The 26,686-nt window shown below is 51.3% G+C and overlaps 9 protein-coding genes across 9 annotated transcripts; 4 read left to right on the forward strand and 5 right to left on the reverse strand.

Moving 5' to 3' along the window:
• Positions 1 to 1,029: 1,029 nt before the first annotated feature.
• Z519_00796 (uncharacterized protein) lies at positions 1,030 to 1,566 on the reverse strand (the record flags this gene model as incomplete). The annotated part of the gene is made up of 1 exon (XM_016758553.1): positions 1,030 to 1,566. The coding sequence occupies one exon, from the start codon at positions 1,564 to 1,566 to the stop codon at positions 1,030 to 1,032; it is 537 nt and encodes a 178-aa protein (XP_016625802.1).
• Positions 1,567 to 2,461: 895 nt separating this feature from the next.
• Z519_00797 (uncharacterized protein) lies at positions 2,462 to 5,053 on the reverse strand (the record flags this gene model as incomplete). The annotated part of the gene is made up of 1 exon (XM_016758554.1): positions 2,462 to 5,053. The coding sequence occupies one exon, from the start codon at positions 5,051 to 5,053 to the stop codon at positions 2,462 to 2,464; it is 2,592 nt and encodes an 863-aa protein (XP_016625803.1).
• Positions 5,054 to 6,697: 1,644 nt separating this feature from the next.
• On the forward strand, positions 6,698 to 8,338 carry Z519_00798 (uncharacterized protein; the record flags this gene model as incomplete). The annotated part of the gene is made up of 1 exon (XM_016758555.1): positions 6,698 to 8,338. One exon carries the CDS (start codon positions 6,698 to 6,700, stop codon positions 8,336 to 8,338), a length of 1,641 nt encoding a protein of 546 aa, XP_016625804.1.
• A 309-nt stretch (positions 8,339 to 8,647) lies between these two features.
• On the reverse strand, positions 8,648 to 10,384 carry Z519_00799 (uncharacterized protein; the record flags this gene model as incomplete). Its single annotated transcript, XM_016758556.1, has 1 exon — positions 8,648 to 10,384. One exon carries the CDS (start codon positions 10,382 to 10,384, stop codon positions 8,648 to 8,650), a length of 1,737 nt encoding a protein of 578 aa, XP_016625805.1.
• A 309-nt stretch (positions 10,385 to 10,693) lies between these two features.
• Positions 10,694 to 12,619, forward strand: Z519_00800 (uncharacterized protein; the record flags this gene model as incomplete). The annotated part of the gene is made up of 1 exon (XM_016758557.1): positions 10,694 to 12,619. One exon carries the CDS (start codon positions 10,694 to 10,696, stop codon positions 12,617 to 12,619), a length of 1,926 nt encoding a protein of 641 aa, XP_016625806.1.
• A 618-nt stretch (positions 12,620 to 13,237) lies between these two features.
• Z519_00801 (uncharacterized protein) lies at positions 13,238 to 14,313 on the forward strand (the record flags this gene model as incomplete). Its single annotated transcript, XM_016758558.1, has 3 exons — positions 13,238 to 13,404; positions 13,471 to 13,530; positions 13,587 to 14,313. The coding sequence occupies 3 exons, from the start codon at positions 13,238 to 13,240 to the stop codon at positions 14,311 to 14,313; spliced, it is 954 nt and encodes a 317-aa protein (XP_016625807.1).
• A 627-nt stretch (positions 14,314 to 14,940) lies between these two features.
• On the reverse strand, positions 14,941 to 19,115 carry Z519_00802 (uncharacterized protein; the record flags this gene model as incomplete). The annotated part of the gene is made up of 2 exons (XM_016758559.1): positions 14,941 to 15,816; positions 15,876 to 19,115. 2 exons carry the CDS (start codon positions 19,113 to 19,115, stop codon positions 14,941 to 14,943), a joined length of 4,116 nt encoding a protein of 1,371 aa, XP_016625808.1.
• Positions 19,116 to 20,020: 905 nt separating this feature from the next.
• On the reverse strand, positions 20,021 to 20,945 carry Z519_00803 (uncharacterized protein; the record flags this gene model as incomplete). The annotated part of the gene is made up of 2 exons (XM_016758560.1): positions 20,021 to 20,732; positions 20,782 to 20,945. 2 exons carry the CDS (start codon positions 20,943 to 20,945, stop codon positions 20,021 to 20,023), a joined length of 876 nt encoding a protein of 291 aa, XP_016625809.1.
• Positions 20,946 to 22,299: 1,354 nt separating this feature from the next.
• On the forward strand, positions 22,300 to 26,216 carry Z519_00804 (uncharacterized protein; the record flags this gene model as incomplete). Its single annotated transcript, XM_016758561.1, has 5 exons — positions 22,300 to 24,250; positions 24,313 to 24,835; positions 25,015 to 25,043; positions 25,248 to 25,347; positions 25,397 to 26,216. The coding sequence occupies 5 exons, from the start codon at positions 22,300 to 22,302 to the stop codon at positions 26,214 to 26,216; spliced, it is 3,423 nt and encodes a 1,140-aa protein (XP_016625810.1).
• Positions 26,217 to 26,686: the final 470 nt, after the last annotated feature.

A 26,686-nucleotide genomic window follows, 5' to 3' on the forward strand; every position in this document is an offset into this window, starting at 1 on the left:
TGGGTCCTTCCGAGCCTTAGATGTCGCATCACAATCCCCCCGGGGGGGGGAATATAGGGCCGAAATCTTGACGTTCATTCCAAAGACTATCAGGTCTCTTCACCAGAGCCGTGATAAAATCAAGCGCCATGTTGCTCACCCTGCCAGAAGTACAATAGTGGTGGAATTTGTCCTAAGTATGCTTGCACAGCCCGGCCAGATAAGAGATCACAACCTGGTCCCGAATTTCGACAATTTTGAGGAATGTTCGACGCGGAACTCCATTTCCAGGAGTGGCGTTCAAGAAGCTCAGGAATGTGGCCCCCTGGATGCAGCGCTTCGCGCCATCTGCGTCGCCCGTTGCGGCGAACTCTGCGTGGAGGGTGAAACTCAATTCGGGTTCAGATTGGAGTCCAGACGAGTGCACTCTGCGTAATCACCCCATCGGACACACTCAAAATTCCTTGCACGTATGGTGAGCATGGTATTGAACTGACAGCCCTCAACCGGGAGATTCAAAAGCTTATTGGAGACCAGGTCTGGGTCCTGGGAACAGTCAAGGAACAGTCCAACTTGTTCATGGCATCCTCCGGAAGACCCATTCTCTGACAAGTGTCTCGAAAAATGGCCTCAGCAGGAATGATATAGGTGAGTTTCGTTGCAGGACTACAAGCAATGACAACCCCATAGAGAGTCCGGAGATCTAGGCTCATGATTCAAGATCCGCAGTCACCTGGCTCTTCTCGAAAACGTTAGCCCTGGTTTGGGAGGTATTGATTCACGTACCAGTCAATCCTTTGCACGGCCCATACCTTGACTAACTTCGAGTTCCCAGGAAGTGAGATGTTGCTCGACATTCCCAGGAGCTTGCCCCAAAGCAGCCCGAATTTCCCGCAGAACATCAAGATCGGCCGATTTGGCAGAGAGACTCCCTGAAATACGTGTTGAACATGATGGCATTCTGGGGGTTCTGTTCCCACCACTGGCCGATGCGATCGACCCACCAATGCCCAGTCTAGAGCCTGGTCAGCTCCAGTGTCTGCTGCTGACTCAAATGTCAAATTGAACCAAGTGACCGTCGGATCGACCAGCGTTGGAGCTGCGTGTTGGGTCGTTGCTTCCACCACCATTACCGTTTCCGTTGTTGCGGTCAATGTCGCTGTCACTTTGGCTGTCATTGTCGTCGTCACTTTCGCTGTCGCTCTCCGGTTCAGACCCATCTTCGGAATCGTCCAAACTGTAATCATTGGGCTGACCATTCAAATCTCTCATGAAAGCGTGAGCTGCAGTGAGAGCAGAACGCTCCTTGCCGAAGTTGAAGTACCCTCCAACGGTCGCTACCTTCCAAGTTTCATCGCTAGCAGCGGCACTTCTAATTTTGAGTAGCCGCCCAGAGAGTATCAAGGACATTTCGCGATCACCTTCATCAAGACGGCTCAAATGTTGGGTGTGGGTGTCCTGCCACGGTGCCTGCCAAACGAACTCAGGGGTGCTCCCTAGTCCAAGAGCCGTGCCACACACCGTAGATCTGGTGCAGAAATCCCATTTGTCCTCACAGGCCAGTAATTCGAACCCAAACCCTTGCATGTCAGGATGCTTTCGGAAGACTTATATGCACAGGGCTCCCTGGAGGAGACCCTCCAGGCTATCCGTCTTTGCTTTCCTTCCACAGAGATTCGAGACGCGAAGCGCATTCGCCAAATTGAGAAAAATAATTCCGTGTAGATTTAGAGGCGCAGATCACACTTCACGAGAGGCTAGAGTTGTCGAAATACCGCTTCTACGGGTATCGCCTAGCCAAGATCCAAGAGCTCTACGACGCGTCCAAACCTCGCCGGGTGAAGCAATTCTGGTTTGATGATAGAGATCAGTGCAATGGGTAACGCTACTTGTTGCAGTGGTGGTCTTCATCTTGACCCTTGTATTTGGCGTCAATTCGCCCATTACCGGGATTTTACAAGAATACGCCTCATTCAAGTGGCACTAGAATGTACTACTAGCACAGAGAGCAAAGCTGTATCGATGGATAGGGCTCTTCAGTAGCTGCGTTTGGGCATGTTGAAGTAGTAAGGTCTCAACAATATGTTTTTTTCCCGTCTATCGATGATCTCTCCCTGAGTCAGACTTGGTCTGCTGTAGGTTTGCCGATCATGTTGAATGCAATAGATTGCCCGTAGACGTTTCTAGGGATCTCACCCCCAAGTTCTTACCAACAGCGTCGGTGATCTTATTGAAGGACTTGGATCGTCTGCGCAGTATCTTGGCAGATGCCATCTCCGGGGTAGAAAGTCGGGAGCTTCTGAAGGGGCTGCTTGATGTTAGTGACGTTATAACGTCTAGCAGGGAGAAGAGGGCTTGTGTGACAGGGATAGCTGTGGTAACGTGAGGGGGAGTATCGTATTGAGTAGCTAGGTGACTACCCATTGTCTACACAATCCTGTGCAGAAACCAATGATGGAATCGCCCTAGGAAGCCTTAAACCTCAGTTCGCTGTTGTTGCGTTTGGGGTATGCACTGCCGTTGTCTTTTCCTGCAATACAAACATACTTCCATGCCACCCGTACGCTCTGTACAGTCTTCTCCCATGTCTCCGTGCAACTCGAAAGGGTATCTTCCCAGATGGATGAGGCTCATGGAATTGAATACTGCGCTCAACGTCTAGCTTCGTCGGTGTGAAGTGCCACACTGAGCCGTAGAGTTTTTCTGCAGCGAAGCCTGTGGAGGTCATTGCGTGTACAAAGTCGTTCCAACCCACTTCACCAGGCGTGGCGGACACGGAAGGCACGAAGAACAGAGTTCGGAATACCTTGAAAGCGCGACTGTCAACGGCAAAGGTAGGTTGAGGATCGAATGGGTTTGCTTGAGGCTCAGCGAGATGGTCCGCTGTGCTGGTCGAGGGAACTCCGCGGGTCTTAATCTTTTCTTTTGGTACCCGTCTCGCAGTACTAGATAACGTCTGTGAGGTGCGTGATTCCAGCTCGAAGTAAACCTCCGACAAAGGTTTGGTGATGGACTCAATATCGTTCTTTGGTGATTGCTTGTTCAACGCCTTTGGATCAGTCCACTCGGGCGTCCGCTGCAAGGTACGGGAGGTCAGGAGGTTCATTACTGCCGTCTTTGTTACATCGGTTGCCCTCCCCCCCATCTTTTTGTCGACGTAGGACCAGAAGGCGTCCAGGTTGGCCTCGGACCGTCGCATGATCTCTATGTTTTCCTTATTTCGACGCCTCCAGACTGGGTAGTCAAACCTGTTTCCAACTGGCTTACCCAACTGTGCCGTCACATTTTCGTTGCGCTCCTTGAAACCAGCAAGCATCCGACTTGTTGGGTTCAAGGTCAACTGATAACGCTTTTGAATGTTCTTCTCCTTTCCGACCATTTGATTCTCAAATGTAAGAGCCCATGGTAGATAGGTGTCTAACTGCCGTAAACATTCACAGATGATCGCTAGATCTCCGATAATATCACTGATGCGTCCTGTTACCATTTCTCTCGCCCTTGGCTCCGAATCCAACAGTCTCTGCAATTCGTCAACAACCAGAGGCATCTGAAGGAGGAATAGTTGCTGGTCGTCCTCCCACAAGATCCTGAAAAGCCACAACAGTTGTTCCTCAACAGGTCCTATTTTGACCCCTTTGAGCTGAATCTCGGCGGTGGACGAGTTGGAATTGTCTGGAGAAAGGCGAAAAAACAACGTGCGAAAAGCCGGCGATCCTGCGACCTCTGACTTGAGGGAATCAATTGGTTCTTTTGCGGCTTGAGTAAGAAAATATCGAAACACGAGCATAGCATCAAGATACTCCACAGGAAGATCATCCTCGGGAGTGATTTGGCTCTCGTACTTCAACTGCAACTCACGCAGATGCTGCGCTTGTCGCGAAAGTGCGGCGAATATTTCAAGCTCGATGTAACAGTCACTGACAGCACTGACAATGACGCGACTCCAAAACATATCTTCGTGACGGGGATGAAGGATCGGGTTCCTTTTCCCTTGTGCATCGGCAACCATTTCTAGACGATGCTCGCTGCGGTCGAGCAGGCATTGTTGAAAATAACCAGGGTCTTCTCGCAAGGACCACAGATGATCCTCTTTGGCAATGGTTATGGCGGAGAGGAGTGACGAAACCCTCGAGAGGTCTAGTTTTGATGGTAGGCGATAAGGCGCTTCTGCCGCCATGACTGCCAGTGAAGCATGCCCCGTCACATTGTTCTCTGATTTCGATGGTGGTTCTGGCTGAATTGGATAAGAGTCGCTGGTAAGCAAGCCGACGGGGATGTCGTGTAGGATCTGCATGCAACAGTCGACAAGAAAAGTCATCAGGCGTTCCTGAGCTTCAAGGATAAGCAGGGCTTCGCCAGGGATGAACTGGCGCCTGGTATGCATCCAGTCGAACGCATCGAGATCATCTTCCCATGATACCAGCTTGCCGTACTCGTGGTCCTTTCTGCGATCTGAAATCCCATTCAAAATAACAGTGTATGTATTCAAAAAAATGGGGACAATTCCCTGAGTGACGCGGCCAAGATGCATTGCTTCAATGTCCGCAGCGGCGAAACAACTTGGGTGATTTCTGCCCCTAGCATTAAGGAGCAACAAGAGGGTTCTTGGTCTAGAGAGGTCTTCCTGGTTTAGGTAGGGCCACATGAAGGCGCCCCTGTAGCGTGTGCCAGCCTGTCGCTGTTGTGGTGATTCTATTCGGAATGCTTCAAAGTCAGGGCGATGGGAAGCGGGAAGGCCTGGCCATGCATTCAGGAGTATCTTAAGCCTCTGTTGCTTAGTCCTCTTTGTCCACCGGTTTTGAATGGTTGCTTCGTGGCGTTGAAGGATATCGTGCAAAGTATCGAAAGACTGGAAAATAGCATGTGATCGACTCGTAGATTCCCACCGTACTTCTTCGGGAGAAGCCTTCTTGGGAATGGGTAGATTCGTGCCAGACCCACCACCCATCAGAGTCCCGAGGACGCTTTCGGGATCGTTCCAGTCAACGCTGTCCATGACACCGTCAGGCAGAGGCGGTAAGTTCGCGGCCTCCGGACTGGAAGGATCGAAACGGTGGTCTGGTCGGGGCTCCATGATGTTCGAACGACCTTGGCAGAGGCAAGCTGTTATTCGTTGAAAGGAAGAGAAGTTCTATCTGTGACAACAGAGGCTTCAAACAGCTGAGTAGTGCTGGTAATAGGTGCCAGGGTTGCCTTAGTGCCAAGATATTTCACTGCCTAGCCCGATTAAGCTAGCCCAACAGTTCTAATTAACGACCCAAAACAACCCCGGCTGGCCAGCCTTGCGTAGGAATGTCGAATCCACACTTGGACGATTGGGCTTGCGGAGTGTATTACTCGTTATGTTGTAGCCCTTTTTTCACCCTTCCATGCATACCTCTCTGTAGGCCTATCATCGGCGTCTTTATTCCCGCTCATCAATGCCTCGCAACCAGATTCGTGGTTGTTTACGAAGACCTCATCCTTCCCAATTCCCTGCGCGGATCGATATCAGTCTCGCGACAACCGAGCAACAATGGTCCTCGCATTAGCTCCCTACTTGGTGGATACTTCGATTTCCTCAATCTTTTGAGACTCGAAAATAAAGCGACATCTCTTCAATAATCGGCGCAATCCCCCTCTCAGAGAGCTGCGTGGCAAGAGAATATACGAATTGTTGGGCACAGTCCAGACCATGTCCCTCACTCTCGATGCTGGGCTTCTGCACCTACTGTGACGAGATCGAAAGCCAGCTACGTATGCGCCTTGCGCACTGCTGACATCGAATTACACCGTCCCAAGCTGGTTTAGGTATTGTCCCACGACGTGTCTCCAGCTTGAAACAATGTCATGTTTGAAGGGGAGCAGCCAGGAAATCAACAGTGAAGGTAAAAAGGACAATAGCAACGATGCTTCAAACTCGACTGTGTACGACAGCCTCATGAAACCCGGTGTTTTGCGGACACCTGGTCGATCATTCCAGAGATTCCGAGCCGCTCAAAATGTGCAGAACCTTCAACCGCACGAGATAGCAGTATCTGAACTAGGTCCTGGTGATTCACTGGACGGTCAAGGTGGGCTCATGTTATCCTACACGCGTCTGGGATAATAGGCTCCCCATCTGTTTCGGTACTCGAGAATCCATGCTAGGAACTGACTTGGCTTCACAGAGAAACTGTCAGTCGTCGTGACGGCCTTACATCCTCAGGATACGTGTCCAAAAGAAAGACAAAACCTGGCTGTTCTCAAAGAGGGTGCCGTATTTCGTACTCGAACGGTCCGCATCGCGCGGACGAAAAGATACCAAATTTGCCGATTCGCTCGCGACAACCGCCTGTTTTGGGGATGGAACGGAGGGCAGAAGCCTCGGTTGGCTAAATGGATTGGTCTGACAGATAAAAGTTCAAAAACACGAGGCCAATCGACGCACCGCGCTGTCAGACATGCCGCTTTATGCCCCAAATGACAAGAGCATCCCGCCTCGCTTACATGGAATGTCGTTGTTCCGAATCCGACAACGAGGTGACGATTCCTCTTCATCCATCCTTCATCATTCGTTTCCCCATTCAGCCCAGTGTCTCTTTCGCATTTTGCGTCTGCCTGTCTTTCTCAACTTCATTATCTTTTCAAATCCGCTCCTCGCCTCTCGTCCTACATCTCAGAGGACAGTGGCATTTCGCAACATCAATTTTCACCTTGTCGGCCTGGATAGAGAGGCCAGCCTCTCATTGCATTCAAGATGCCATTTCAAGTCCCAGAGTTCCTAGGTACCTACCGCTTTTGGGTGGGTGCCTCTCTGGCTGGCTCTGTTCTCCTGGTCAGGTTTGCTCCTCAATATTCAATTTTACAATCCTACACATGGACAGCGTCGGTAATTTTTCTCCTCCACGCGCTTGTCTGGGCGGTCTACGTTATTTTCATCTATCCTCACTACGTCAGCCCTCTGCGCAATCTTCCAACTGTCAAAGGAGGTAGCAAAATCTCCGGCCACTGGCGCACAATGCTCAAAGAACCCTCCGGAGTACCTCAGCGACGCTGGGCACAGGAAATTCCCAACGATGGTTTGATCCGCTACTTGCATCTCTACAATCGGGAGCGTCTCCTGGTCACCAGCCCCAAAGGTCTTGCCGAAGTTCTGAACACTAAGAGCTACGAATTTATCAAGCCCGAGTTACTTCGCACCGGTATCGGACGAGTCTTGGGCGTCGGTGTCCTTCTCGCAGAGGGCGAGGATCACAAAGCTCAGAGGAAGAATCTCATGCCAGCATTTCACTTTCGCCACATCAAGGAGCTCTACCCAATTTTCTGGTCCAAATCTCGAGAGATGGTACATGCTATCCAAAACCAACTCAAATCTTCGACCGAGTCACAGCCCTCGATTGAAGTTAGCGAATGGGGAAGTCGTGCAACATTAGACATCATCGGCTTGGCCGGCATGGGCCAGGACTTTAGCTCTCTACAAGACCCGACGAACGAACTGAACCGTGTCTATCGAGCAGTCTTCCAACCTGACCGCACCGCCCAAATCCTAGGCCTCCTGTCCTTCTTCCTTCCCGCGTGGCTTCTCAACAACCTCCCCATCGACCGAAATAGCAAAGTGCAAGCTGCAGCGGACGTTGCCAAAGACACGTGCCGCCAACTGATCGCACAGAAGAAACAGCGCATGGCCAACAAAGAACCCATGCAACCGGACATCATTTCTGTGGCGCTCGAGTCTGGCGGGTTTAGTGATGAAGAGCTGGTCAACAACATGATGACGTTCCTTGCCGCCGGCCACGAAACCACAGCTTCGGCGTTCACCTGGGCGATCTACCAGCTCTGCCAACGACGAGATATCCAGGCACGCCTGCGCCAAGAGATCCATGCACACATCTCCAATCTCGACGCCAAAAATATCACCTCCGAAGTCATTGACGCAATTCCCTATCTTCACGCCGTCTGTCAAGAGGTTCTCCGCCTATGGGCTCCTGTACCGCTCACGTTGCGCGATGCTGCCTGCAACACCTCCATTCTGGGCCAATTCGTCCCCAAGGGCACCAAGATCATTCTCGCGCCCTGGGCGATCAACCACAACACCTCGCTCTGGGGTGACGATGCCTCCGAGTTCAACCCCGACCGGTGGACCGCGCCGGGCCAAGCGAACGCCGGCGGCGCCGTGAGCAATTACGCATTCTTGACGTTTCTGCACGGGCCGCGAAGTTGCATCGGCGCCAAATTCGCCCTGGCTGAGTTTGCATGCCTGCTTGCCGCGTTCGTAGGCAGCTGGGAGTTCGAGATGGTCGATCCGGACAAGGAGATTGAGATCAAGGGCGGCGTTACCGCGCGTCCGAAGGGTGGCGTGGAGGTATACTTGAAGCCCGTGGAGGACTGGGCGAGTTGAGTCGTCTGATTGTTGATATGTCGTACTGATCCCAGAGATTGAATTCAAAGGGATATATTGACCACTTTGGACAGGATGAGACGAATGATTATATCGGCGCATGACTGAGTTCAAGGTATATAGAGCATCTAGGACGACCAGGCGCAGTGTTTCTGTCATTTTTGCACCGGCGGTTACCACGACGCAATGGGGTATCTCTCGAGCTTAGTAGCATCTGTTTATATATTCCCACTTCCCAAATCAGAGCTCCGTGGCAAGAGTTTCTCCCCTTCAACCGCCCGTGCGCTTTGGAGAGAACACGTCTATCTCTCACGCTCTGATGCGGGTGTCCACATCGCTCGAGTCGCTCAGGTCACTCAATTCACTTAGTTCACTTGACTCGCCTCCCTGACTGTCGTCCTCTTTCCGCCTTTTTTGCCTCTTCTGCTTCTTGCTCTTCGCTCCATTAGCGGTCTGCTTCCCCGCAAACATATCCGTCAAGCTCTTCTGGCCCTTCTCGCGTTGTTTTTTCTTAGCTAGTTTCTTCCTCTCTTGCTCCACCTTCTTTTCCTGCAACCTCTCATATTGCGCCTGCATTTGGTCCCTCTCTTTCTTGCCTTTTTCACTCAATTCGGTCTCCAATCGTTTAAACTCTTCACTTTCGGGATCCATCCCAATCAGGCTTTCGAGCAGTTTGATTTCTGTCGCCCAGATACTCTTGTCTTCGATCATTTTCTTGCCCTTTGGGTCCGTTGGGTCGGGCCTTTCGCAAGGTGTCTCGAGAATCAACGGCATGTTCTGGAAGCGAGGTTCGTTCATGACGTTGTGGAACGTACGTAGTCCGAGAAATCCCAAGCCGATGTTCTGATGAAGGTCCCTGTGACTGTTCAATGGCATCTTAGAGTCGTTCAGGTGTAGGGCCTTGAGATACTTGAAGCCCACAATATGGTCGAACTCGTCCATTGTCTTCTTAAACTCTTGCGGACTGCGAAGGTCGTATCCCGCCGCAAACGCATGGCAAGTGTCGATGCAAACGCCAATCCGAGACTGATATTCGGGTTTAATCTGAGAGATCACATCTCGGAGATCTGAAAACCGTCCTCCGATCAGTGTGCCGGCTCCCGCCATGTTCTCCAACAGAGGAACAACAGTTTTGGTTTCTGTTAATGCCCGATTGAGGTTGTTGGCAAGCCGACTGACCGCCTCGGCAAAAGGACTTTGTCCAGCTCCTCCAGGGTGAAAGTTGTAATATCGAATTCCGAGGGCTTCGCAGCGATGGAGATCGTCCACAAACGCTTCATAAGATTGCTTTGCCTTATCCTCATCCTCGGTCGCCAGGTTGACGAGATAAGACCCATGAGGGACGACATGTGACATTCCATCATATTTGTAGTCTATCAACGCCTTTTTGAAAGCGTCTCTGTTCTCATTTTTCAATGCTGGATTCTCCCATTTCCGCTGTGACTTGAGGAAACAGGCGAATGCGTTGCCTCCAATCTGCACACTGTTCGTGACTGCATTTTCCACTCCCTTCGCTATGCTCGTATGAGCGCCCACGTACATCTTCAATCCAACACTTCGGACAGCGAACGGCATTGCTTCAGCTTCCTTTTCTTCTTTCGTTTTGCGTTTCCGCTTGGGCTTGACGGGATCTTCCTGGTCTACTTTTTCCTCTTCGAGCTCGTATTCTTCCGAGTCAGACTCTTCCTTTTTCGCAGTCTTCAATCTGGCCTTTCGTTGGCGTCCTCCCCTGGAGGGCGTTTCGGTATGTTCGATCGTGGCCTCGGCCTTCTCCTTGAGCGCAAATGCGACGTTCGTCTCCGTGCTGGCTTCCGTAGCCACTTCCTTCTCCACGCTTAGAGTGACTTTCTTGTTCTTGGTTCGAGGAGTTCTCGGTGATACACTTGCGTGGACATCGATTGGTTTTGCACGCTTTCTGCTTCTTGGACTCAGTGCACCGTCAGATCCGTTCAAAGTGACTGCACCTCGTTTGCGTTTTCTCCTTTCTGGGCTGCTTAAGTAGGTATCTGAAGTAGTGACTGACTCTCTTTTGCGCAGACTAGGCATGTTGATTTAAGATGCCAGTAAATCAGTTCACTTGGTAGGAGTGTTTGCTGCAGAAAAAGTGGCCGTCGAAGTTGAGAGCTCATCGCCTGACTCCTCGCTATTTTAACGCGTCTCCCGGACCCGACGCGTAAAGCGGCCTGGTTACTTCGCCTCGCCGCACCTTCCTCAAGTTGTCACTTCGAGCCTCCAGAACATCTCCAGTTCACACCTTGTTGCTCCTTGTTGTATAGTTAAAGCAGAAGGCTTTATTTTGCGAATCGTCAGCCTATGCGACCTCAATAGATTCCTTTCCTCCTGTGCCTCTCCATCATGACAAATGAGCCCATGGACGCTACGCCACAGCTCTCCCTCACCGAGTCAAGCGAAGATGAATCCGAGGAAGAACTCGTGGAGACTCTCGTCGCCGGCAGGGAGCGACGCAAAACTGCCGGCAATCGCTATGACAGGGACATGATACTGGAAGACGTAGGGAATGTGGACGAGCAAGACGAGGTCACTTTGCTGTTCGCGGACAACGAAGAAGAAGATGAAGAATTCAGAAGCGGCGGCGACGACGAGGATGCGGACATGTCCTCCAGCGACGATGACGATCAAGGTCCTAATGCTGCCACCGATGACCTCGAAGGAGAGAAGGAATTACAAAAGCAGGCCAAAATAGATCGAGCAAAGAAACGGAAGGCAGATCTTGCCCTTACAAGCGTTGCGGGCATCAGGAAGAAACTCAAAACTGACCTTACGAGGCCGGCCGTAGCTTCCGTGGCCGCGAAGCCATCGAAGAAGAAGAAAGAGCGAGTTACATGGGTCCATGATCGCGATTCAGGTCGAAGTTCCTTACGCAAACAGACGATCGCCCACCGAGCAGAAACCATTGCCCGACTGAAAGAGAGCGAAGCGCAAAGCAGAAAGCTGAAGGCGCTGAAAGAGCAACGGGAAAGAGAAAGAGCAAGGGATGCGCCAAAAGAACTCACGCAGGCTGATCGATTGGCTGAAGCTGCAAGGGTAGAGCGGCAAAATGCTAAGAGCCTGAATCGGTGGCAGGCCATGGAGAAGAAGAGGCAAGAAGAACTAGCAGCAAAACTGGCAGCTCTCAAGGACAGGAAACTGGAAGGTCCAGTTATCACCTGGTTGAGTGCAAAGGCCAAATGGGTCGGGCCAAAATTGAGCAAAATCGGTTCAAGGGATGTGACAGATTGGGTAAGCCCGCCAGAGATGAAGAAGCGTGGGAGAAAGTCAAAAGCGTACCTTGAGCATTTGGCCGCAGAAACGAATGCAGATTCTGGAGCAGCCGCAACAGCTCAAACAAGTACTGTGGGAACGCCGCAGGCATCACTCTCTATATCGGATCAGCCGAAGGAGCTGACCCAGGAAACGACTGCCACAACCACAATCATAACGACCACAACGACAGCGACCGTTGCACCTGTCTTGGAGAATACACAACCGGAAATCGCGCTTACTTCTCCACAGGAGCAAAAGGACTCATTGTTGAAAGGGATACACGAATACACTAATATGCAAACGAACAGGCGAGTCAGTCCGGTTTCTCAAGATTCAAACGTACAGCGAGATCCCGAAAAACGACCAGAAATACAGCAAAGGTCTAGCACATTGCCAGAAAATATCCCGGACTCTGTTGTCCAGCCTACGCCCATTCAAAACTCTTCTAGTAAGATTTCGGAAAATGCCACCGTCAAGCCTGAAGTATCCGCAGAGCAGACACATTTGCCGGAAGCTATCGTACCATCGGAGCAGACGCAGCCCTCTGCAGCCATCGAGAACGCAGAGCAGACAGAGAAGCCGGGAGCAATCGTACAAGCAGAGGTGACGCAGCTGGCCGGTACCATCGAGCTAGCGACAACATCGGAGCCTCCACCGGTCGTGGAAGACTCGACGCGGAATCTGGTCATTCTGGAAAATTTCAACGAGCTTTCTACCGAGTCCCGGCAGGAATACTCCCTATTCTACAACCATTGCAAACCTGCCAAACCCGCCAAACCCGCCAAACCCGCCAAACCCACCAAGTCCGCGAGGCACAGTCACGAGGTGTGTCCCATCACAGTGTTGACTGCTCGGTATCGAGATCCAGACATGGGTATTGCTTTTGCCAATGCAGACGCATACAAAACGCTCCACGAGCTAAAGGAGCACAAGTTCATGTGGAGCACTATGCTCGGATGCTATGTTGGTCGGGAGGGGGCCCCGCCAGCTAGGGGAGTACCAGAGGGTTGGGGTTGAGGTTGTCCTTGACAGGCCATTATAAGAGTGGATAGTTACCCGTGAAAGAATGGAAGAATCATTATTTCACGCGCAAAATGCAAATTCTTTCCGCTGATGATGGAATAGGATGGAGACTGGATCGAGAGGCTATGCCGGAGCGGCGGGTGAGGCTAGTGAGGCTGACCATCCTGGCCGTCTGCACGAGGCAGAGGAACTTTGGTCCTCCCAGTCACCACTGTCAGTCACCCTTCAGACAGTTGCTGGATGCAGCCTAGGCGATCGATTAGAGGGTCTTGGAGGGGTCATAGGGCTAGCGGCACATGCACCGGATGCCGTGGCTCGCCCGTAGCCCGCTTGTCAATAGGCCCCTCGGTGCCCCTGTCCCCCCCTAGCGCCTCGAAACATTGCAGCCGTGGGAAGTAGCCTCGTCTGGAACGGGGCAAGACACACGCCCACCGGTGCCACTTTTAACGTCATCCACACATGGCGCAGCCTGGCACCCATGGAATGCACCTGAACGCGCCCAAGTCACTTTGCGGTGTACAACAAATAATCAGCTGCCCAACCAAGTCGACGCCTCCCCTCTCCTTTTGTTATCCCTCACTCCAGCTACATATACCTGCTTCACCGCTCTCAATGGGGGAAGATCCTCCTCTGCGCAAAATCCAACATGGCAAAGGTTCTGCGGCCAGGAAACTGAAGCGCAGGAGTGGTGACTCACTCCTCACGCCTCGCTCTTTCACCCCCGGCGATAGCAGAAGGGACAAAGAAAAGGAGATGGCGGCCAGCTTCCTGCAGTTCTGGTAAGGCCACATGCCCGTTGTCTGCCCCCGTTGCCGATCGAATCAAGCCTAACCAGCACCCAACAGCGCAATGTGCGAGAAGCAGATTATGACTCCCTGCAACTCGATTCTCTACTGCAGTGAAGCGTAAGCCTCTGCATCTCTACCTCTCTTCTGGATCACAGAGACTGACAAGCTATCAGGTGCCGTCGTAAAGATGCCGCAAAACCTCTCTCGGCCTCCAACTTGTCCCTTGAATCTTCTTCGCCACCGACTTCCCTCGCCTCATCCCCACGTCCTACTCTCCCAGCGCGCCTCTCCAGCGCTTCACCGGAACCACATCAAGATAAACCCGCCATTCGAATACCCTTTGATCTACACGACCACAGATCAGATCTTGACCCCACCGAATGGAAACCCAAGATACCTCACCGTGGCGCCTCGACGAACTCTGAGGCATTCCGCTACTTGAGTCGTTTCCACCAAACACACAACATGGCCAACAGCAACTCTTCCGAGCATCCTGACAATCACCTTGTCAGGCCCGACCGCCCACCGGCGACGCGACACAAGAGTACTCTGAGCATGTCTACCTTGACACCCAGCACCACGACGCCAAGTCTAGCCAACAGTCCCGCCACGACGTCGTCCAGCTTCGGCAGCATGTATGAGTTCAACCTGCGTCCGCTGGCTCCCCGCACCAATCCGCTGTATAGCACTAGCGCCGGTCATGCCAGGAGTATAGATTTGGTGACGCCCCATATCCCGCCTCCCGCCCCGGCGGTTGTAGGCGACGTGGCTCTTGACGGGTCGGTTGCTAGGGTGGAATCCGAGGTTGACTTCTGGGGCAAGAAAGTGGTCAAACCTGTCTTACCGGCCGCGACGCCACAAGGCGAGGGACTGGGTGCTTTGTTGGGGAAGAATTCTTGATTCTCGTTAGACGGTACTATGCGCTGGCAACAGCGAACCAGACGATGGTTCAAAGGAATGGGTTATGGGAAGGTATGAAGTAAAATCTTGATGTCCTACAGTGGAAATGCATAAATGCAAATATAGACTATTGATACCCTCGGAATTGATATTGCTGGTGCTCACGCTCTCTCCTGCACACCCATCCCTTTTGGGTACGTGTGCTCAGAATCCCAACCTGGAATGGAAATGGACTTGTGCAATCATTGACCGCAGCTACATAAAATCCAACCATGCGTGAGAAGTCACCTCGACTCGACTCGAGTTAACGGTTCGAAATACCGACGACTTTGCAAAGCAAACAAGGATTTCAAATGGCTCAAGAAAAGAGAGGCACAATCAACCCCAGTTACACAAAAACGCCGACGAAGTTTCCTCTCTTGAGCGCCCTTGATCCACGAGGATATTTCATGCTATACATCTCATTCATCGTTGCCATCTTTTCGCCAAAAAACAGACCGACAGACATCTGGCACACAGGGTTTTGTCGGGGTTTGCTCTCGCCCTTGCCGCTACGTATCCCTTCTCCAAACCAATACGTACCCCATCGTAGATAGCCAGGGTGCGTAGATAGGAGCCGACGAAGGGTCACAACATCTCCGTCGACGTTCCCTTGACACTGCCCAGCTCGCCATATCGTCCTCTGTGTTTCGTGGTATCATACAGACTCAGTACTCTCATCGTCTGTCCGCCCGTACTCTCATCACCCGCGGAGAATGCATAGCCCCTCTGCTTTCTCATCCGCTGCACCTGCCTCACTTTCCTCACCGCCTTCTGGAACTGTTCCATCCTCGGCCTATAGTCTTGCACGTTGTATTTCTGAATCTCCTGCACGTGGTGGTAACTCTGCGGGAAATACATTCTCTTAGCGTATTTCCATGCAAAGTCCCGGACAAGACAGACTGGTGGAAGGACGAGGCATAGCGCGTAGAAAACTGGGTACGTAAACATGACTGGAATGATCCCGTCGAGTTCGGTCGAAAATCCCTTCCCGATGTTTGGTGCTGCGTAACTGTAGGCGGGGATGAAAGCCAGCCAGATCACAAAGCTCCCCGGGATCGCCAGGACGGTCCATTTCGTCCACACGTTCGTGATCAGTGCGGCTTTTCCGAGAACAACCAACAAAATTGCCGTGTAGGTCGAGGTACCCCACACCCAGTGGCCCGCAACCTTGCCGTCAGAGAGAATGCCGTCGTTCAGAAAGAAGTAACTCGAAAAGATATATGCGAGGATGGAGTGGTAGAAGCCATTGGCGACCCAGGACCAAAAGCTGTGCATGCGGAAGAAAATGCCTTTCTGGGTCAATGAATAGGATTGCGGGTAGCGATCCAGAAGACGAGCTGAGACATATTGATCAAATACGCCAATGGCGAAAGGCGGGAAAAATGTGAAGAGGACATTGTAAAAGGAGAGAGTCCAGGATTCATAGATGACTTGGCCGGAAAAGGCGTTTTGGAATGCGTACTAGTTGCTTGTCAGCATTGATCACCAATCTGACTGAGAACGGCATCTCCTTCACTTACCCAGAATTGCGTCATGAACATAGCAATGTTCTTGTAAAACGAGTACAAAATAACCTTGCTTATGCGTTGATAACTCCAAGCCCCATGCACGAGGAGCAATTTTCTGAGATACCGGAATTGGCCAATCGAGACATCGGCACTGCGGGCAGCTTGTAGACCCTCCACACCACTGATACCAACACCAACATGTGCAGCTTGTATCATGGAGACATCGTTGGCGCCGTCACCAATAGCCAGGAGAAGCGCCTTGAGATGCCGCTTGACGAGTTTGACCACCAGAGCTTTTTGCAACGGTGATACTCGACAGCAGATTACTGCCTTGCATATAACTGCCAAATCGAGGAACAGCTTCTCCATATCCTTTTCCAAGGCAAAGGCTAAGGATTTGCCGTCGATGACGAGTGCGAGTACATCCCGCTCGCCTGCCGCCGCTTGACTTCGCACCGCATCGTATTTCTTTTGCAAGCTCTCACGTGTTGCGCTGGAGGTCTCCTCGTTGATGATCAACAGTGTCATATCCTCACTGATCAATTTGCAGCTCATGCCGATGTTGATGGCTGTTTCCTGTCGGTCACCTGTAAGAACCCAGACTTTGATTCCTGCCTGTTGCAGCGTATGAATGGTGTCCGGCACGCCGTCCTGGAGACGATCCTCAATAGCGGTTGCCCCCAGTAAGTAGAAATCGTGCTCGATGATCTCCGCTGCTTTGTCGAGCTCTTCGGCACGATTGCCACCTACCGTAGTAGCCGCTTTGTCGAAAATTTGTCGCCATTCCTGGTACTCTTGTTCTGGAACCTCGCGCATAGCAAGACACAGTGTTCGAAGACCTTCGGTGGCATAGTCCTCCAAATGCCGCAAGGTTGTCTCCACAGTCATATTATCTTTGGCTAGTCTCTCCATGATTACTGTATCAGCACCCTTGCAGTATATCCTAATCTTTCCGTCTGGACACCGAAAGATTGTGGACATACGCTTTCTTGTGGAGTTGAATTCGCAAACTGCCAGTAGCTCGTATTCTACGTCTTGGCCATCAACTTGCACAATCACCGAACGGGGTTTCCGGGCCACAAATCGGTATCCAAGCATGACAGCACCTTCAACCAAAGCGCCCTCGTCAGGAGATGCAGCTTGGTATTTGATTTCCGATTTCTCGTCTTTGCGTTCGGGAATGACAGTATGACAAACGGCCAGCAGTGAGAGGAATTGGTGAATGACTGTCGAACTCTGGTGCATCTTCATGTTCTCGCGGAGTTGCTTGAAATCATGAATACCGTCCAAATCATCAGGGCCTGTCGCCTTTCGATCCTCCGGCACCATACCGGCATACTGAATTCCATGAATGGAACATTGCCTGAACTCCATCATGTTGCAAGTCAAGGTCCCCGTCTTGTCTGAGAAAATGTACTCGATTTGCCCTAGCTCCTCCACAAGTGACGAAGTTCGACATACCGCAGGGGTATCGGTGTCGGTGTAGTACATGTCCAAATCGCTGCTGATGAGAAAAGCTTGGAAATATTTCACGATCTCGACGGTGACGAACAGTGACAGTGGGACCAGGTTGGAGTACAGGATCCAGTAGGTGCAAAGGTCCATGAAGAATTGCGTGGCGGCGTTGAAATTGTCGTAGTAGAGGTATGTCAATTTCTGGCCCGCAGTTGCTCGAACGATGAGATCCCCAATCGTGCTGACTGCGCTGAGAACCAAAAGTATAGCAACGAGCATCAGAATCTGCTTGTTGAGCATTCGTTCCACGTCTGTCCTCTTGATGGGTGTGGCGGTAGCATTTCGCATCAGCTTCGTTTCATGGCCCGTGAAAACAACAACCCCATGGACCCAGGGAGTATTACGGAGAACCGCTCCACGGAGGAGTAACTGGTCGGGCGTCAAAGGGTGTTCTTTCTCGCTTCCTCCACCAGCGACGGTCAATGTCGCCTCATACGTGTAGAGACTGCTGTTCGGCTGTTCTGACCTTATCCGTCCGTTCAGTCTTCCCAAGTCTGCAGGGTTAACCAAGTGTACCGTTTCCGGAATTGCCTGTTTGATTTTGAGGTTGGTCTCACCGTCGAGGTTGGCGGTTTCGATGTAACAAAGCCCTTCTGGTTCGGAACTCGTGAGGAGTACCAAGTCGGCAGGAAAAGGCTCTTCCGATTCCACACGGACAATATCACCAACAGCGACGTTGATCCATTTCGTCTCCACGAAAGTTGAACCCTTGAGGACCTGCGCTTTGGAGTCGTTTAGAGTCTTGTCTGCCATCTTTCGCTTCCAATCCTCCACGAGTTCCTTGATGGCAGATATCATCAAGACAATCATCAGCGGGACTATAGTTGTGTAAGGATTTGTGGGGGAGACGTTAGGTATTTGCTGCAGGACGGCCGTGAATAAGAAGAATAAGTTGGCGTATTTGGAGAATTGTTCAAAAAGGAACTTCGGCAGAAAAGTCGCGACGTTGTATTTGGCTGTAGAAACATGGTTGTCGACCCATTTGTTGGCAGCGTTCACCGGAGCATTGTTGAGATGTATGATTCTTGGTCCTAGGGTGGATGGGTCGACCTTCTTCCTCGTAAACATGTCTCTGATATTTTCGAAACTGAATTCATTCTTCTCTCGGATTGGAGGGGTCTCGTCGGTGCCAGCTGTGTCTACTCTTGAGTTCCTCATCCCAGCTTCCGTCAATGGAAGATTCATGTCAGAATAGTTGCTATTCCGTATCCCCAGCATCCCTTTTGCTCTATCCATGACGCCCGTCATGGACATGAGACTAGTCCGATCCCGTCTATGATGTCGTCCGACCACTTTGACACCTCCACCGGGGATATGCTCGTCTGAGGGGCCTGCATTGTCGTAGTATTTGTATCCCGACTCTTCTTCGGTTAACTCCTCCCCGTCTCCATATTTTGCGTAGTTCTGCAGGTCCGAGGTCTGGGAGTAGTTTCGAGTACCGCTGTCCATATACGGAGCAGTAAAAGGTCGACTTGATGACGCTACCGGTTGCGCTTGGCCAGCAGCGGTCGGTCTCCCTCCGCCGACGAAGTCATCGTAGCTCGTTGATGGTCTCGGTTGCGGATCGTCCGAGTCATCGATATTGAACAATTTTAGGAGTTGCGAGTCGTCTACGGGAGGGCGCTGCCCTGAACCGTAGACTGGCTGTGAGTTTCCCAGTTCATCCAGTAAATTGTTGTTGTTGTTGTTGTTGTTGTTGTAGTTGGAAGCTTGAGGCGCATTGGGCCTCCCGTCCATTTCTCAAGAGGATGGGCGCCAGAGGGGCTTGCGAGCAGAAAATCGACGAAGTGCGTTACCGTGCCATAAGGATCATGAAAGGCCTCTGTCACAGTTGAGAGTGTTTGCTGTTGACATGCTGCGCGGAAATGCAGTGTTGGCAGAGAAGATGTCAGCGTGCTTTGTTCTTGTCGAGATTGACTGTGACAATGGCAATACCAAGAGCCCCCGGCTGCGATTTGGATGCGCGGCCGCAGGCGGAGCAACGCCTCTAACCTTGGAGCCCAGAGTTGGAGCCCACTCACCCTCGTGCGGGCAAGAGCGTTAAGTGGCTGGTCCCTATTAAATGCGGCTAGTGAAGCCTAGCGACAAGTTTCAGTACCCAGTAGCTTTACAGGCCCCAAGCGAGACACTAATGTTACAGGCTGCAAAGGCAAACAAAGATCACCCACGGGCCACGGCACACCCAGAGGTACCACAAGTAATATGTACCTAAACAAGAACTCGTAGGGGAGGGACAGTACGTAACCACGTAGTAAACCAAGAATCAAATTTGCATTTGTTTGCCTGGAGCCTAGTAAACATCCAGCTGCATCACACAGTGATGCCCCAACCAAGCCGCCGCCGCCAGTGGTTTGATAGATTCTTCCACGAGGGAGATTGATTCGTGGCTGACTGGATCCTCCGAGGTGATTCCTAAGAGTTTAAAAATGGCAGCCGAGACTGCACTGCCACTTCCATGATCGCTGGGTGGTTATACCAGATGAATCAAGCATCGACTTTCCTTTGATGGCGGAATATCCATCCATCCAGCATCACGTTCCTTGTTCTTCTCCTTTTTTTCTTCAGGCAGCCTCATTCAGGCGTCGACGATATTGCCCGGAAAGATCCTCGTCCCAACGACGGATGTTCCCAGCTCACCGTGGTCATCTCTCATTCTCAGCCCGCAGCTCGGCAATCAGTCCGCCCACGTCCCGCTTGGTCGCATCCTCTGCTAATTTCTTAGCCACGATCCCATTGATCTCTTTCCCCTTGGCCAAGGCTGTGTTGATACACTTCAGCAGAACTAGGGCATCAATCGCGCTCCCTCCCATCTTGGAGACCTGGCATAATTCAAAGTCGTTCACCGTAAAAGTCACTGACGACTCTCGGACTTGCTCTTCACTGCGTGTGGCATCCAACAGGATGGTCTCCCCTCCGTGATAGAAGCTGAATGTTGTGCAAACCGGGTGATGCATAATGCTCAATGGAACCGGCACTCGTTCGGCCATGGTGTATATCGTTACCATTTCCCCGTCAACTGAGACATCAGGTCTTCGAAAGTGTCGCAATGCCGCCACAATCGCCAAACAGGCACAATCGACCAGACCACCGTCAGAATCAAGGACATGCACGTCGGCTCTAATAGACCAGCATTTTGCTCCCGCAATAATGCATAGGGATTCCGTATCAATGGCACGAGATCGTCGTATAGCCTTTTCAAGAGTCCGAGACAATATCACTTCTTGCTCCGTTTGTCTGCCGACTTCGTATGCGGGAGACGCAATGGGGCTCAACTCAGTGACAATTGTGAAGATGCCATCAAATTTGCGGTCTTCAAGTGGCTTCGTGACCTCTGCTGAGATTTGAACATGTACTCTTCACATGCGTTTAGCACTGGCCTACATGGGCATGAAGATTAGCCTACCTCGTCCTCCCAAGACAGGCAGTGACTGTTCCGTATTCATCTCCGAATTCTAGGTCGAGGTTTCTGAATTGGTCAAGATGCCGCCCGTCAACTCGGACGCCTTGTTCCAGAGCTTGAAGGATGAAATTCCGCTCAATGTTGGAGATGTCGACTTCGCGCGGCATGTTGGCTAGAAGCCGTGGGCTGAGACGGTAGGTATTGGTGACAAAGCGACTTTAACTCCATCCAGTATGCGAATCATCCCACATATTCAGACAAGATTGGTGTGACTGGTCCTGGGTTGCGACAATTTTTCTCCTTGTCGCAAAGTCTCCTGCTTTGAAGCCCAGAAAACTATTCTTGCGTCAAGCGACTTCTCGCTCCACCGGACTCGTCCTTGTGATGGTTACTGTGGGCCATTTCAGTCGCCAACCGAAGATATCTTCCTCAACAAAATTATCTGCTTCGCCTCTTCTTTTTTTTCCTTCTTTCCCCGTTAATCCGCTTGACATATTTTCGTATCGGGGACCAAAATCCTTCCCAATCTTCTGTTATACTTTGCATCTGGCTCATTGCAAGCTACTGTAGATACCGCCGCACTACCGCAAGAACACAAGCCTTCAGTCACATGATCGTAACCACAGTTCACATGCTTCCGAAATGGCTGACATGGCGATCCACAAGCGGCCCAGACGATCCAGTTTGTCTCTCATGCGAGATAAGCAGAAGGCAGAGAGCAGATTCAGGCACTGGTACGTACTTATCGCGACGACACGCCACAGGCAAAAGCTACTTCAAACCTCCCCCTGGCGGACTCCTTTCTCCGTCCCAGTTCGGGACCAACGTTGCGTCAGCCTTGTTCAAACTTTTCCACCGAGCCTCACCCATGCCCATATTTGTTGGGGCCCTATCGAGTTCTTCCACTCTCATGCCATTTTCCACATCACCCATTGGCAAGGAAGCGGTTCCTCGACCCTCGCTGTGGTCCTTTTCCACTTTTCGCTTTTGCCTCTAACTCGACATGTCGCTACGCAGTACGTTTCTACATATTGGGAATATCTGACAAACCTCCGACGCCTCCACCACGTGCAAGACAATCCCGTCTGTTATCGAAGACGTGGGTCTGCCGGTGATGAATTGTTCTTATGCAATTTGATTCAAGCTTTCTTTTGTGCCCAAAGGTCTATCACCGCAGACCCGTTGACTTCGCCGCTCCTCCATGCGCAGTCCATGCCCGGTATAGCTTCTGATATTTTTACTCCTGATGCCTCCCTCTTCCGCAAACTTCTTAGCCCGTGATTCTCAAGCTTTTCGAGGGCCTTCCGCCCAATGTATCTACTGCATTCAGGCATTTCTGCTCAAAAAGTGGTAGTGAGCCGAATATATCTGGTTGATTCTTTGTTGCAGCAATTCTCCTTTGTCGCCATTTGAGCCGGAATTTTTACCATTGCCACATCTTAATTTTGTTACCACCCTGGCCAATGTTCGCCAGGTCACGCTCGTTCTTTAATATAGCAGGTTCTCTGGGGGCCCGAAGCCATGGCTGAAAGAGACATACCGTTACCAACATCCGAGAAAACTAGCAATGATTCCGACACCAACCCTATCAGGCGGCACAGTATCAGAGGGTTCAGGCATGGAAACAGACACCACCAGAAGGTCAAGTTCTCCGACATAGCTGACGATGCGGGAGAGTCCATCGTCGAGGCGAGCACGCTCGGAGACGTCCCAAAAATGCGCTTGTCTGATTCTGAAGACGTTGCCGACCACGGTCTTCCGGCTTCGGATTGGGCTGGAATTACACATGCTGCAGCCGCCCAAGCCCAGGACCGTGCCAGCCGCCTAGCTAATCGATTAAACCATTCTCGGGCACAATCAAAGCAACATCAAGGAATACTCATTTCTCAGAGCTCAACTCCTCAAGCGTCGGCATCGCCTAGCTCATCTCCCCCAACGAAGCCGTTGATTGATTGGCTCGTTAATGACGACGACATCGCCCTAGAGCCACTCGAAAAGGACAAGCGTCCATATACGTTGCACGATGAGACGAGTGATGATGATACCGACAGCGACCCCAAGGCCCTGCACCGTGATAATGAGAATGTCGAGGAAGCAAGGCGACTCATTAGAACATTGACTAGCGCTCAGAATGCGACGACATGGCAAGAAGAGCCACGGTCAGGAGCAGAGACTCCCGCGGTGGATAAGCGCCTTCACGACTTGGATTATGTCCCCCCTCCAAATCAGTATCGTCCCAGCGTCTTTGGCGCCCTCCTTGCCTCAAAACTAGCACATTTACAACGAAATGGAATTACCCAACCCACATACCACGAAGACCTTACCTCACACACACCAAACAAGTACTCTCCAAAAGGCTTCTATTCCAAAGGCCATTCTCGCGCAGGTTCCGAAAGCCGTGATCATTCGACTCCATCATCTGGAAGGGCTACGCCCTCTAAGAGACCGAAGTGGTATGACAAAGACAGTCATGAGCGCCAGTCAACTGGGTCTCTGGCAACGTTGTTGGCTCAAGCATCCGTGACCTCGGCAGCAGCTGCCGCACCTCAAACCAGCAATTACGTACCTCGCCCACCACTTCACCATGCAAAGTCCTCAAACGGCATGATTGCGACGGCGGTTGACATGATAAAGCACCCTGGCAACTATTTTCATCACAAATCTACGCAGTCTCTACTGATAGATGAGGAGCGAGTCATCCTAGATGTCGCCGAAATCATCGCTTGTCGAAAGTATCTGAAAAAACTAGCTCGATGCCTGATGGCAGTCGGAGCACCAACTCATCGTCTCGAGGAATATATGAAGACTTCAGCACGAGCGCTCAACATCGACGGTGATTTCCTCTATATGCCAGGGTCGATGCTGGTCTCGATCAATGACAGAGTTACTATGAGTACAGAAGTCACTCTGGTGAAGGAGTCCCAAAACGTGGATCTCGGAAAATTCAGAGATGTCTTTGACGTTTACAAGCTGGTCATTCACGGCAAATATACGGCCGAACAAGGGACGGCCGATCTAGGCGAGATCATGAAGAAGCGCGGAAGACATTCTCTTCCGCTCCGGATTTTTGCATATGGTATCGCCGCCATTGCGGTGGGCCCTTTTGCTTTTGCCGCTCGGCCAGTCGATTTTGGTCCCAGTTTTATCCTGGGGTGCATTCTGGGTTGGCTGCAGCTTGTGGTGGTCACCCGGTCGGAACAGTTTTCGCATGTGTTCGAAATTCTAGCATCCGTCCTTATCTCATTTGCTTCCCGAGGCCTGGGTTCTATCTACCACAAAGGCACTGCCGTGTTCTGTTTCTCGGCCATTGCACAGAGCAGCATAGCCCTGATTCTGCCAGGATACATGGTGCTGTGCTCTGCGCTGGAATTGCAAAGTAAAAGCATTGTTTCAGGGTCTGTTAGGATGGTATACGCCATTATATATTCCTTGTTTCTTGGTTTTGGAATTCTGATCGGCACAGTTGTTATGGGTACGTCTCATTCCTTCTAGAGGAAAGCTAAGCAGTACTATCCACTGACAGGATTATAACAGGCCTCATTTATCCCCAAGCACAGAGTGATGTGACTTGCAACACGCCCATTTGGTGGAACGATTCCAACCATGGACCCAAACTTCTGTATGTCAGATTCATCTGGGTTCCCATATTTGCGATATGCCTTGCTACCATCAACCAAGCAAAATGGAAGCAAATACCGGTCATGACTCTTATTGCCTTTGTCGGGTATCAAGCGAATTTCTGGATCTCGACCAAACTTTCGAACAACATCCAGGTGGCCAACGCGATTGGTGCCTTTGCAATTGGGACAATGGCTAATCTATACTCTCGCTTTTTCCATGGCCTGGCGGCTGCCGCCATGCTACCGGCGATTTTCGTTCAGGTTCCAAGCGGGCTCGCCGCAAGTGGGAGTCTGGTGGCAGGCATCACAAGTGCCGACCAAATTACCGGCAATGTGACAGGTGTTAGTGTCATCAACAATGGCACTGCAGGATTCTTGGACGCCCAGAACAGTACAAGCAGTGCGAGTGTTTACGGTGGTACGATTTTCAATGTTGGGTATGGAATGGTTCAAGTCGCTATCGGTATTAGCGTTGGTCTTTATTTGAGCGCTTTAATTGTGTATCCTTTTGGAAAGAGGAGGAGTGGACTGTTCAGCTTATAAATATCATAGCATGGTTTTGCTTCCCAATGAAAATGCATAAGATTGACCAACTCGCGACTGACATAGTTCGCAGTGGCGAGGCTGAGCGGCATGCCAAGCCCTGTAAGGCTGCGCACCTGCGACTTTCACTTTGAAGTTTTCGAGACGGATCTCTTGTGTAGCAAGCACCTGCGTCTGCTCCGCTCACTGCCCTCGTGATTTCTTGAGGATTTTCTGCTACCGACGTCCTGGCATTTTACACCCAACATGACAACAGGCAAGCTCTTTTCGCTTTCTTCTTGTATCGCATTCTGACTCTGGAAATAGCACACCGACCGACATTTGATCCTGCTCGAGGCAAAGAGGCGCAGCGAGGTCCAGCTTATCATCAACGGCTACTACCAGCGCACACCCTTCTTAAAGTTCGGTCAGTCAGCCTCAAGTCTTCGGAAGTAAGTCCTTCTAACGACTATCAGACAACCCGGTCAAGGTGGAGCTGCGGAAGCCGAGAGGAGAGATCTCAGAGCGGAGCTACTTGCGGCCGAAGCAGCACATTTTGCAAAGACGAAAGGAGCGACCGCGGAACCCACGAGCAGCACTCCTAAACCTCTGAAACGAGAACTCGAAGACTCCTCACATGCCGGTGACGGTGAGAACGAAGACCCCGATACCAAACGAAGAAGAATACTAGAAGAAACCCGAGAAATCGATGCAGATTCAGATGGAAGCGATACAGAAAGCAGCGAAGAGGAAAGCGATGAAGAAGATGAGACGGCAGAATTGATGCGCGAACTTGAGAAAATCAAAAAAGAGCGAGCCGAGCAGAAGGCGCGTGAAGAAGCCGAACAGGCTCAACAAGCACAAGACCAGCGAGAACGAGACATTGCGCTTGGTAACCCGCTACTCAATCCGAAGGCCTTCAACGTCAAGCGGAGGTGGGACGACGACGTGGTCTTCAAAAATCAAGCTCGAGGGACAGAACAGAAAGGGAACAAGGAATTTGTCAACGTGCGTCCACTCCAGACTGTTGAGACATATGGATGCAGGCAAGCTGATGAGAATACAGGACTTGCTCAGGTCGGATTTTCACAAGAAGTTTATGGTATGAACGACTCTACGTGGGACATCTCTGAACTTACTAACCTGTTCTATTTCAGTCGAAATATGTCCGATGAACTATCCCCGCCGTTTACAGCATTGGAAATGGTGCTTGCAACGAAGGTTGATGGCAGCCAACGTGCTATGAGCTTGAAATCTTCCTCTGAGATGAGACTAGAAGGCAGTCCTGCCAGCTGAATCGACACAAGGAAACAGTGAGGTGGCAAAACATCTGGTGGCTATGGCACGGCCACGTGCCCGACCAAACCAGCTGAAAGAGCTGCAGGGTCGTGCATTAGACATGCTGCTAGTTCTGAAGTTCGGATCAAGGCACCGCAGCCGGGGGATCTCGGCAGGGGCATGTGCCTTTGGATCAAACTTTCATGCAGGTGACGCCAACAACCTGAGAGCAAGGCAAGGTCTGCACACTCCGAAGCAGACTGCTCTCTTTGGCTGTTCAAAAAAAAAAGGTAGTAAGATCAATCTGGTTTCCTTGATTGGGAGGCACTGACGCTATTACCAACAAACAGTTGAATAGCATTGCGAGATTAGCTAGATAGACCCTTGATGGACCCTTGGGAGAGAGAAAAGGAAAGAGAACCGGAGGAGTGGAGGGGGTGCTTGGGGGTGGCACCCAGCCACGGCCTCACCAGCCAAAGGACCCAGGG

Source organism: Cladophialophora bantiana (assembly GCF_000835475.1).
Source record: "Cladophialophora bantiana CBS 173.52 unplaced genomic scaffold supercont1.1, whole genome shotgun sequence".
In the NCBI taxonomy this organism is placed as follows: Eukaryota; Fungi; Ascomycota; class Eurotiomycetes; order Chaetothyriales; family Herpotrichiellaceae; genus Cladophialophora; species Cladophialophora bantiana.